Source organism: Acanthaster planci, linkage group LG08 (genome assembly GCF_054643075.1).
Source record: "Acanthaster planci isolate LZ-2023a linkage group LG08, COTS_SCS, whole genome shotgun sequence".
Classification (NCBI taxonomy): Eukaryota; Metazoa; Echinodermata; class Asteroidea; order Valvatida; family Acanthasteridae; genus Acanthaster; species Acanthaster planci.
The window spans coordinates 21,244,403-21,255,595 of NC_141784.1; the positions used below are offsets into that span (position 1 = coordinate 21,244,403).

The following is an 11,193-nucleotide window of genomic DNA, read 5'->3' on the forward strand; positions in this document are numbered from 1 at the left end:
AGCACAATTTACCATTAGATTAAAAAGGGCATTAATGATCACATGCAAAATTCCACGGAATTAAAAACACTTGTGAGGAGAATTTATTCACAACCAATATAGTAGTTGGATGCCAGTTAGTAAAATATCTCACTTGGAATATTTCTACCTACTTGACAGTGAAATTCAATGTCGCACAATAATAGACATCTTCCTTTTTTTCCAAAATGTCTCATAGCTGAACGTTAACAGCTTTCAGTGGCCAGTAAGTAGCTGTACTCTATGCTGCACTTTGTTGACTCAGATTTTTGAATTTGTAACTTACACATTTCGTCTTCTTATACTTTACTACAAAAGTTGTACATGGTTGAGAAAAATGAAGTACCAACTTGCAGTTTGCTTATGTGTATATATGTTAAGTGAGCTGGACTTACTCTGGAAAATGAAGTGTAGTGTGTATGTTTAACATCTTTCAAGCGTGGGTTTCATGCTCTTGAAGTTTAAATTTGTTCAGAGGATATGTTAGTTTGTAACAAGTTTCTTCCAATTGTTTTAAAATATTAGGAAACTATCATTTGTTCGTGCATGACGGTCCACCTTTCCTAACAGTAAGACAAAACAGTAATTTTGATGTTAAAGTTGTTCAAAATTGAATTTTTCAGAATGTGTTTATGACTTAGTAATTTTTTTTCTTTTTTTTTTGCAATAAACAAGGGACGATTATATTAAATTGATTTGGTAGTTCAACCAGCTATTTAATTTCGTAAATTTTTTCAGTTTTTTCCATTATTGATATTTATATTTGAGGACCTACTTATTATAACAGTTATCCCACTTGGAATAATGATAAACGGCCAAGTACATTGAAGTTTCATTTAATAAACAAAATTTAACAAAAAAAGTTAAGGAAATTCCAGTATCATGATTCTGGTGTACTAAACTTCTAACAACGGATCTTCAGTTGGTGAAATCGTTAATAGAGTTGGTAAGTTTTCAAAAGTTTCATTGTAAAATATGATAAAATAACCACCCATTTTTCAAAAATTGGGATTGAATAAATTGCAAAGCCAACGAATGTGTTATCAATACGTGGAGTCAATGAAGTTTTGTAAAATGATTTTTTGTGTAATACCCCGCCACAAGGTGGCGCACTTTATCAGACCATTTGCGTGTCGCTAGCGCGTGTCGTAAATATATATATTGGGTCGGTCCGTGCACATTTGACCTTGTGTAACTCGGAATCTTCAAAGTTTTAAACACTCGAATGGCCAAAATACAGTATCTCACACCGATGCTAGACTAGACCTCTGAAGAGTGAGCGTTTTACTGGCCTTACAAGGCTCTTTTCAGAGCCATTATGCCGCTACCCAACGATGGGCATGTGGGGCCATCGAACTCCGTAGTTGCTGCCCGTGTTAGTGGAAGTAATGATGATGCGGGCAGTCATGGTGGTAGGCCTGCCATGCTAGCCGCTGGACCCTCACCGCTGCCTCCGCTTACGCCCGTCCAACAGATGATATCGTCTGGTACTGGAGCTTTTCTGACTGCATTATTCAGTAAGCAAATCTAAGATCTACAATTAGAGTGAAAAGCAGTCCTAACAAGCATGCCTACCACCATAGGCTATGCCGAGGGTGTCACTGGAGGGAATGCCGGGTAGGCCCTCGTCTGCATCTGCTTGCAAAGAGGGATGACTCTCTTGACTATGGCATTGGGATAGTAGTCTGGGAAGAAATTTATACGTGCATGTGTTAACCCTTGTATAAATGTACCATGGTTTTACCATGGTACTTAATGTTCATTTATTATAAGTTGGTTTCCATCTTTTGCTATGAAATGTTCTGAGTTTTGTTTGTTGATTTATTCCCCATTTTGTGCATTTTATTAGTGACTCCCTTGGATGTTGTGAAGATCCGACTGCAAAGCCAGATAAAACCCATTGCCAGTGGTGAGTATTGGCCAACACTCATACACACTGTACTGCAGTTGGTTGTTGCTCTGTTCAAAGTCCTAGGCATGTCGTGTATGCTGCAGAGACCTAAAAGTGTTTCCACGGAGACCTTCATCAAATCCATCCAGGCAGATAATTTGTGACCCTGAGTCCATTACATTGTTTTGCACTGACATGTGATTTGCCTTGTAGCTCTAGATTAGTTTTATGTTCTTGCTTTGCGTATTTTCCTTTTAAAACTCGCAGAGTGCACTGTCAGCAAGATTCCCCAATTTCAGACCAACTTACATGTATATTAATTCAAGATTTTCTAAGATTACTTACCAGTGACTTTCAATTTTAGTTAACTTGGACTTGATCACAGAAAACAAGTAAATTTCTACAATTGCTCAAAAGCATACTTTCTGATACATGTACCTGTGCCTATCTCTTTAACGTTGCCAATAGGTCAGTGTTTCTTGTACTGCAATGGTTTGATGGATCATCTCTGCACGTGTATCAATGGAAAAGAACCGATGAACATGACAGTTGCTCCATGGTATAAAAGACCTGGCCAATTCAATGGAACTTTGGTACGTTATCTCCATCACCAAACATTGCTTAATCCCAGTTAGCCCTTTTTAAACTCTAGCTCAACTTTACTTAGTTCATTATTTAACCCTAGTTAACCCATGGAGGAGGACCCTAGTTCAACTTTACCCAGTTTGTAGTTTAACCCTAGTTAACCTGTAGGTAACCCTAGTTCAACTTCACCAAGTTAGTTGTTTAACCCTAGTTAACCCAAGGTTAACCACTTGCCGCCAGGGTTGCCAGTACTGAACACGTATTCTTTATATGGGTGGCCGGGGTCTCCGAAATCTGGCACCTATCGAAAAGAGGCCAGCAGCGCACTGAGCCAGGTTTGTGAACAAAAGAAAGTTACATAACACCGCACAGTCTGGGCTCTTTTACAAGGCTGCAGGCCTGGCTGAAATGCTTGGGCATCGATAGAGTTTGTCTGTCAGATTAAAGTAGCCACCAGACAATGTCCATTAATTGAAATGATGAATTTTTGAAGAATTTTGAAAACTGAAAATCTGGAAAATGTCCCATTTGTGTGCACAGCATTTTTCAAACCACCCAGCAGCAAGTGGTTAACCCTAGTTCAACTCCACCTAGTTGAGCATTTGCAGGGAAGTAAAGTAAACTGTGAAAGAGCAAGGTCTAGCCCTAGACCCTCTGAACTTCTCTTGAAGTCAGGCCTGGTATCCCAGTGTTGTTGAAGAATAAAGAATGAGGCATATTGGTTAACTGATTGAATGTCAAGAATTCAGGTGTGCACAGTATGCCATCATGGTAAAAAATCCTCTGTTTTTATTGTTTATCCTGTCAGGATGCCTTGTTTAAAATAGCAAAGAATGAGGGAATCGCTAAGCTGTGGAGTGGACTTCCTCCGACTCTGTAAGACACTGGTTTATCTTTGTTGTATTCAGACACTTGAAGTTGAACTGCATTGCTACCAAGGTTTCAGCCAGGAGGTGTTTGGATGTTTTCAACACCCTGTTGTAAAATTACATGTGAAAGCATGGAACATTGCCAATTGTGAATTTATACACTTCAAGGCAAACACTCTCTGTATGCCTGGCATCCACAAAAAGACCTTGTGTGATTTGTACACATTCAAATGAAAATAAAACATCAATATTTCACTCCTTATGTGCTCAAGCTTGTGTCCCACATGTGCTGTCTCCCGATCTCAGTGATTCTGAAAATTCTATGTGCATTCTTAGGCTCATGGCAGTACCAGCCACAGTCCTGTACTACACAAGCTATGACCAGCTGAAAGAATTGATGGGTTACCAGTATGGCAAGTCTAGCTTGCTGATACCAATGGCTAGTGGTGGTATAGCCAGAGGTAAGCCAAACTGCTGTCAGTTAGCAGCTACATGCATTTCTTATTATCTACACAAGTGTAATTCTTATCCACCGCCAAGTAAATGAAATCAGCCACTCAATCCCAAGCCTTTGAACGTTCCTTTTTATTCATACTCTGAATTTGTGACTGTACTCATTATTGTCACATTCTGTGGCAAAACTATTGGCCCTTCTGTTGTTGTAGTGCGTGTGATTTCCCTGTGGTCCATTCTGTGGCAAAACTATTGGCCCTACAGTTTTTGCAGTGATTATGATTTCCCCATGGCCCATACTATGGGCAAAAATATGGGCCCTTCAGTTTTTGCAGTGACTGTGATTACCCCGTGGTCCATTCTATGGCAAAACTATTGGCCCTGCAGTTTTTTGCAGTGATTGTGATTTCCCAATGGCCCATTCTATGACAAAATTATTGGCCCTCCAGTTTTTGCAGTGACTGTGATTTCCCCATTGGAGCTGGTACGGACCAAGATGCAGTCAAAACCACTGACCTACAACGAGATAGTCGGCTGCATTAAGACAGCAGTACAGGACGAAGGCTGGTTGTCGCTGTGGCGGGGTCTGGGTCCCACACTTCTCAGGGATGTTCCATTCTCAAGTAAGATTCTTGTTGGTTATGGTGAACAGTGTTGTAGTTAAGACCATCAGAAGACCTTTTTCATACCAGACACAAGATCAGTCACAAGTAACGGGGTGAACAATGATAAAGGAATACTTTTGTCGCGTTTCACTTGATTAGCTTGAAACTTGAATTCAGATTGGAGGCCTTGTGTTGGTCTTGTGTGGTCTTGTGATTGTCTTGCGATGGTCTGAAGAGGTCACGACTTCAACACTTCAAGCTGCAAGCAGTCGTGTTTTAATCACAACATGTAGACATTTATGTATAAAAAGGCTGTTAAGTATTTGAACTTGTGATGTGTAATTGTAGGTATTGCGAATTCAATGCCATTGAAGACCCATGAGCAGTTGTTAACCCTACAACTTACATCATCTTTGTCAGTGATCTTGTGGGCTAACTACGAGTTCATGAAGACCAGGGCATGTCTGAAATACAACCGACGAGAACCAACCTTTCCGGCAGCATTTTTCTCTGGTGCAGTGTCCGGCATTGTAAGACTCACGCTTTGTAAACCATTTCAAAAATTATTAAACGGTTAAGATTGTTTTTTTTGTATTTCATGTTAAAAGAATGTTTTTCTAGAATTAACATCTTCAATTTGAATGAAATAATTCCCTTACCCTCCTTATCCTAGCAAAGAGTCGACTCCCGGTTTTTTAATAGGATAGGCTGTTAAGACAAGCCAGTTTAGGTTTGTTGCCCCTTTGTTTCAGCTTGCAGCTGTCCTGACCAATCCCTTTGATGTTGTTAAGACACACCGACAGATAGAACTTGGAGAAGCTATGTTTAATACCAGTAAGTAATCTTTTTTAATCTAACTTGCACTTCTAATCTATGCACTTCTTCATGTTTTTTATAAATGTAAACTCCAACCAAGTCGGCATCGCGTAACTCATATCGTCTAAGTCGGCCTTTTGACAAAAGCCCCGATCGTCTGTAATGCATTTCCATTGAAAATTTCATTTCTAAGTCAGCATTTATAAGTCGTCATTTTGTATAAATTGGCATGTTTTTCTTGGTTCCTTCTCCATAAAACCACAAAAATTCCTTTGTGTAAGTCGGCATTAAAAAAATCGTGCTTCGGTATCAGTTTCCTTCACCGCGGTTGCCAAGAAGTGTCAAGTGACAAGTCCCACATTGCTTGACTGATGTCTGTTTATTAGCAGCACAGGCCATGGTTGATTATCGGCCAGCATGAGTACATCAATACCAGTAATCCTTCTAGAGCTACATGCATGTGCTCTGTCCATTTTGAGGGTCGCCTTATTGAATAAATTAAATTTTATTTTTTAATTACATTTTTATTGCACGATGAAGTTAGTTTTGTTTACTAATGAAAATTCCTTCCTGCCAAATTTGTCTTTAACAAGAAAAAGACGGCAATTACCGAGCCACATCCACCTGGAACATCATGCAGAGACTGTATGCTGAGAGGGGCCTCCGAGGCCTTTTTGCTGGTGAGTGAGACTTGAAAGAATTTCTAGCAATCACTGTTAAACGGACTTCATAAACCATGCAGTTCAAAACAAAAATCGGTTGGGATTGTACATTTATGGTCCGGCATGTCATTAGAAAAGTGAGTGAGCTTTCAGATGATGGAGGTTTCAATGTTGTTTGTTGTTGTAGGCTTTTAAAAACAACTGCAGAAATGACATTTATTCTGAGCATAAATTGTGGCATTGACAACTGAATGGAAGCTTTTTTTTTTTTCCAAAGTCAGCATTGTACAGTAAAATAGCAATGTTAAGTTTTGGTAAAATTGTGCTGGCCTATTTCTCTGTGTTTAAACATTTGTGATTTTGTGTTTTGTTTTGTATTAATCCAGGTATTTTTCCTCGCATTGCCAAGGTCACCCCAGCTTGTGCACTGATGATCAGTACATACGAGCTTGGCAAAGCGTTCTTCCACAAACGCAATGAGGCCATCATATCACAGATATAGTATTCAAGACTTGATTTTCTGCATCTTTGATCGTTGAAACTGTTGGATACAATGGAAGGACAATGGGGGGTCAGTAGATTGATTTATCACTTAGTACAGTTCATGGATGGAAGTGGGGCTTACTTTGTGTTAGGCCTTAACCATGTGCTGCTGGGGAACTTGGTTTCAGGTACCTTGGGTTTGTAGCATAGCCAAAATCGGACAAAAGAGCTGGGCCTTGTAACAAAAAAGTATTTGGAACAAAAGACCAAGCCGCTGGGAATTGCCAACATTTTTTCAGTTGTCAATGGCGGAGGAAATCTGTCATTGTTTTGAAAGATTACACCACTGTTTGTGGGATTCAGTGCCAGCGGATTACCACCGGGGACAAAAGTGCTCCAGGGATGAGCAATACAGTACTGCTGCATGCTAATCTAGCTCATTTTGAAAAAAAGTCAGCAGTGCACTGTGCCAGTTTCGGGAACAAAAGAAACTTGTATAATACCACAAAATTCTGACTCCTTTTACAAGGTGGCAGGCCTGGCTGAAATATTTGGGCATCAATAGATGTTGTCTGTCAGATTAGAGTAGCCACCAGACAGTCACTCGTTGGGGATTAGGCAGTCGGGGAAAAAAAAAAGGTAAGAATTTTTGAAGATTTTTGTAAACTGAAAATATTGAAAAATCGCGCATATTTAGGCACTGCATTTGGAAAAGGCACCCGGCAGGAAGTGGTTCAGCTGAGTAGGATCAGAGAGCTTGGGGTGCAGGGGCAGATCCAGGATTATTTGCTGGGGGGGGGGTTCAGGAAATCATTGTTCAGGCAGAGGATTGTGACGCCATTTAATCTCTTTGTTTTGTCCTTAACTGTACACATCAAATAAGACCTTTCCATGGTTTATGCTTTTTAGGGGGGTCTTCTGACTTCCAGATCATGGCCAATAAAAAAATAAAATGAAATTGGCAATGGGGAGGGATATGCCTGGATTGTGAAATGACAACAGTACTGTATAAAACCAACACAAAGACCGAGTAACAATTCTTACTGAGTTATCTCATTGCACTTGGCTTTTTCTACCGTAAACCTACACAGACACTGGATTATCTTTGTTGGCAAACCTGATTGTTGAAAGAAACGAGGTACATTGTCAAACACTTCAAGCTGTTTGACTCGGAGTTATTTGCACAGTATTTGTGAGATATTTCATACTGTAATTCTGCCTTTTGAGCACACTGTGTCTTCCTCGGGGTGCTGTTTGCAACAACAGGTCGTGTGCACTGGCCGGGTCAGGGTACTGATTGTAGATGACCTTACATATTTATCTGCTGTAAATCAAGGACTCCTTATGTCTGTTTGCTTTTTTATTTCATTCACCTTATTTTTTACAATGACTTCAATTAGTTCTGTGCACAGCTTTCAATCAAGGACGTCCTGAATTGGATTCCTGTCCCTTCGTTTACATGGCCTTCTTTGGTTAATGGCTGATATGCTGTATTTGAAATGAGGACATCTTTGAAGTCATGCATCAGTGAATGAGTCCAGGAAATCAAACTCTGACTGTACTGGTTTTCTTTTCTTTCCTGTTTATACCATGTTTTGTACTTGCTGGAGCTCAGTAAAGTTTATCTAGCTCCATCTATGTTGAACTGGACAGTCAGTAAACTGACATCGCCGGAAAGTCCTTAACCTTCAAATTGTATTGTTTGTACGCACCATGAGCCAACAGCACGACAGAGCAAAGTTCAACATAAACATCATGAAATTTCATAATGCCCTCATATCATTATACATGAAGTGAACCTCTAAGTAATACCTTCTCGGGAGCATTTTTATACATGACCAAAAACTAAGGCAGCCTGTTCATCGAGTGCTGCAGTCAGAGTGAATTTTTGTTACAGGACAGAATAACATGGATGGGTTTTGATTTTTTTTTTTTCATGAAATCATGCAGCTGAGCACCTTGGAATCCTAGAGCTTAGTTGCCAAAATTGATTTGTGTTTTCTCAAATCTGTTCCCATCATTGTGACTTCCTGGGTAAATTTGTACAGGGAGTCGTATGATTTGTATTGGTCTAATTGTATGAAATTTGAGGGTTTATTATTTTTTATATTCTGTAAATATCTTTACTGCTCAGGCAGTGACTTGACGAAAGATATATATAGTAAATTTTATTGCCATTTGAACAGAATAAAGATTGCTTAGCAAATGATCTAGTGGTTTCTGCTTGGTGTATGTTTGCTTGGATTTAGAGAATTGGAAGAGATGGGTGTGACACTGAACTACTGAGAATCCATACTATTTTCGATCAATTTCTCAAGGCACTGACGCATTTTTTATCCAAGGACAAATTGGTTAATACCGCTCTGTCAGCAGAAACTCGGACCTGGACAGCAGGTTGCAATAAACCATCACCACTCTGAATGTTCATTTTTTTGGCTATAATTTATTAACAATAATCAAACACAAACGCTGGAACTTCAGTGTCTCCAATATGAAGCTGTTCAGGACAAGTGAGATTTTGTTTATTTTTGAAAAGAACTGTGAGTGAACCTACAATACAAATGTAGTCAATAAATTGGGCATAACTGTCTCCCATTTATAAATGTGCTTAGGAGGAAGTTAAACCTTAGGTTTCTCCCTGGAAATTGGTCTCTTGTTATAAAGTAAGTTCAAAAGTGCTTTCAATGCCCCCTGTCAAAAGATATTTGCCTAAAAAGTTCCAGGTCAACTTTTCCCCCCAAAGATGGCAGCTGTAGACGGGGGTCTTTGTGGCATGACACTGGACCAGATAAAACCCTTCTCCTCTCTGAGGGAGTCTACAGGAAGGGGCGTGGTTCTAGACCGGTAGTACTCGCTGGGGGCATGGCAAACAAACTCCAGATATTCCAGGGAGCGAGGGAGTTCTTCTTCTGGACCTGTCAAGGCATTATTTTCAAAAAACGACTGCTTGAGTGTATTTTTAAATAGTAACTTGTACAGCCCAGTGTAAATCAAAAGAGATAATGAACCCTTGCATTCGTTTCATGTTGGATTTCACGTCTAAACAAATAACACTCAAATATTTCAAGTATGGACAGATTCTGAACTTTGACCTCGTACTACATGTTGTTCCTGAAGACGAAAATGCACCAATGATGAGCTACATTCTTCCCATTGGGTTCTTATAAAAAATACAACCAAAGCCACTAGAAGCAGGAGACAATGATGTTATATACCACATTGCTGTTATATCAAAAATTTGAAAATCACAAGGAAGGGGAACATACAAATTTGTAAAATATCACAATTAGGAAACAAATTGGGAATGACATAAATCAGATTTCTTTCTTTTCCTTACCCAAAATGTATGTAGCAGGATCAAAATGTTTTTTGTCAGTCGCCTGTGTGGGGAGCAACCACGTAATCACTGCACTCTTGTCACCATACTGATCTTGAAGAAACCCTCGGATCTGTGCATAGTAAATACCGCCCTCAACATCTAAGATTGACACAATGTCACCTGCTTGCAAGTAGACACCCTGTAAATTAAAGGAAAGCTACATTAGTTCTGATTTTCTGAAAAACAATGTCCAATCTCAAAACAATTTGTTACCATTGAATTTAATATTGGGATATTTACCTGCTGGTAAGGGCAAGCTATGTGAATTATGTTCAACAAAGAACTGTCAATATAAATCTCTGCACCAAAATAGATTCTTCTATTTTCAACATTTCTTAATGATAAATTAGAGATTTATGAACATTTTGGAAGAAAGAAATGATATGGTGAGTTTACTTACATGATGGAACACACTGTTACTTGTTACAACGGTGGCATTGGCTTCTGGAGCTTTCATGGACTGGAAATCAGAACAGGAGAAAAATGCAACGTCCTTCCAGTTTGAGAATATCTATTTTCCCTTTGCTATGTTAGAAATTGTTTTATGCAAATTTATATAATGAAAATAGAAGACTATTCTGATGATGCAACTTTCAAAATGGAACAGGAAAGGACAAAGTAAACCAATGGTAGGGTATTGGGAAAGACTTTTGAATACGGAAAACACTTGATGCCTCTGTGCACAAACCTGTGAGACTAGTCTGTTTTCTGAGTAAATGCTTTCGAATTTACTAAGCTAAAATCCACTTTTTAGGACGTAATCACTTGCTGACAGCTGTTATACCATTCAAAGGAAAAATTAGTGTCATAATCAATATAACAAATACAGTGCATTCTGTCAATAGGTAGTTATGAGAGCAGTAAACACGTAGTAACTTATTAAAAATGCAACGCTGATAATCTGACAAACATGACTACTGTACATGTACTCCTAACAGACTACATGTATCGTGTCAGTAGGCCACCGGTAAACGGTATGCTTTAAAAAAAAGATGTTTCGAACTTACATGTCTTTTAAAAATGATCCTCCTATTTTTCCCCTTGGTGGCCTGTGACTTGGCAGCATTAACAATCTGTTTGTAGCGCAATTTTTTCACAGTTCTGGCAGATTTCCTGGTTCCTTCTCTGCCCAATCTTCCACTTGCCCCGCCACCATTTTGTCCCGAAGTGGCGCCCGTTGACGGCTGCCTTCCGTCCTCGCTGCCTTCGCCTGTTCCGGGGTGTTTCAGACCGCAAGAGTTGCACTGGATTTTTCCATCAGAACTTTGCCTCCAGATGACAGAATTAGTTGTTTTACATGTCAGACAGAATGGTTTTTCTCCAAGTGGCATTTTGCTGAACAAAAAAACCTACACTGGACAGAAATCCTAATTTTTGTTAGCGATAACACGTACTAATATTCCGCACTCCACCACATAAAGTGCGCCCTCAA

The 11,193-nt window shown here is 39.4% G+C and overlaps 2 protein-coding genes across 2 annotated transcripts; one reads left to right on the forward strand and one right to left on the reverse strand.

The window, feature by feature from the left end:
• Window positions 1-1,169: 1,169 nt before the first annotated feature.
• On the forward strand, window positions 1,170-8,591 carry LOC147798479 (mitochondrial glutathione transporter SLC25A40-like). Its single transcript, XM_087140547.1, has 10 exons — window positions 1,170-1,535; window positions 1,868-1,927; window positions 2,378-2,502; window positions 3,303-3,370; window positions 3,700-3,824; window positions 4,266-4,439; window positions 4,842-4,951; window positions 5,174-5,255; window positions 5,831-5,917; window positions 6,286-8,591. Exons 1-10 carry the CDS (start codon window positions 1,337-1,339, stop codon window positions 6,399-6,401), a joined length of 1,146 nt encoding a protein of 381 aa, XP_086996673.1. The 5' UTR covers window positions 1,170-1,336; the 3' UTR covers window positions 6,402-8,591.
• A 285-nt stretch (window positions 8,592-8,876) lies between these two features.
• Window positions 8,877-11,190, reverse strand: gatad1 (GATA zinc finger domain containing 1). Its single transcript, XM_022226232.2, has 4 exons — window positions 10,769-11,190; window positions 10,162-10,221; window positions 9,720-9,900; window positions 8,877-9,297 (listed from the first exon to the last, which is right to left on the reverse strand). Exons 1-4 carry the CDS (start codon window positions 11,090-11,092, stop codon window positions 9,107-9,109), a joined length of 756 nt encoding a protein of 251 aa, XP_022081924.2. The 5' UTR covers window positions 11,093-11,190; the 3' UTR covers window positions 8,877-9,106.
• Between the last annotated feature and the right edge of the window lie 3 nt (window positions 11,191-11,193).

Excerpts from the sequence above, each read along its gene's own strand:
- LOC147798479 (XM_087140547.1), top strand. The coding sequence starts at position 1,337 with ATGCCGCTACCCAACGATGGGCATGTGGGGCCATCGAACTCCGTAGTT. Across the intron at positions 3,825-4,265 it reads TAGTGGTGGTATAGCCAGAG|TTTTTGCAGTGACTGTGATT; the intron begins GTAAGCCAAACT and ends TTGGCCCTCCAG. Across the intron at positions 5,256-5,830 it reads AGAAGCTATGTTTAATACCA|AAAAAGACGGCAATTACCGA; the intron begins GTAAGTAATCTT and ends GTCTTTAACAAG.
- gatad1 (XM_022226232.2), bottom strand. The coding sequence starts at position 11,092 with ATGCCACTTGGAGAAAAACCATTCTGTCTGACATGTAAAACAACTAAT. Across the intron at positions 10,222-10,768 it reads GGATCATTTTTAAAAGACAT|TCCATGAAAGCTCCAGAAGC; the intron begins GTAAGTTCGAAA and ends TCTGATTTCCAG. Across the intron at positions 9,298-9,719 it reads TCCTGCTACATACATTTTGG|GTCCAGAAGAAGAACTCCCT; the intron begins GTAAGGAAAAGA and ends ATGCCTTGACAG.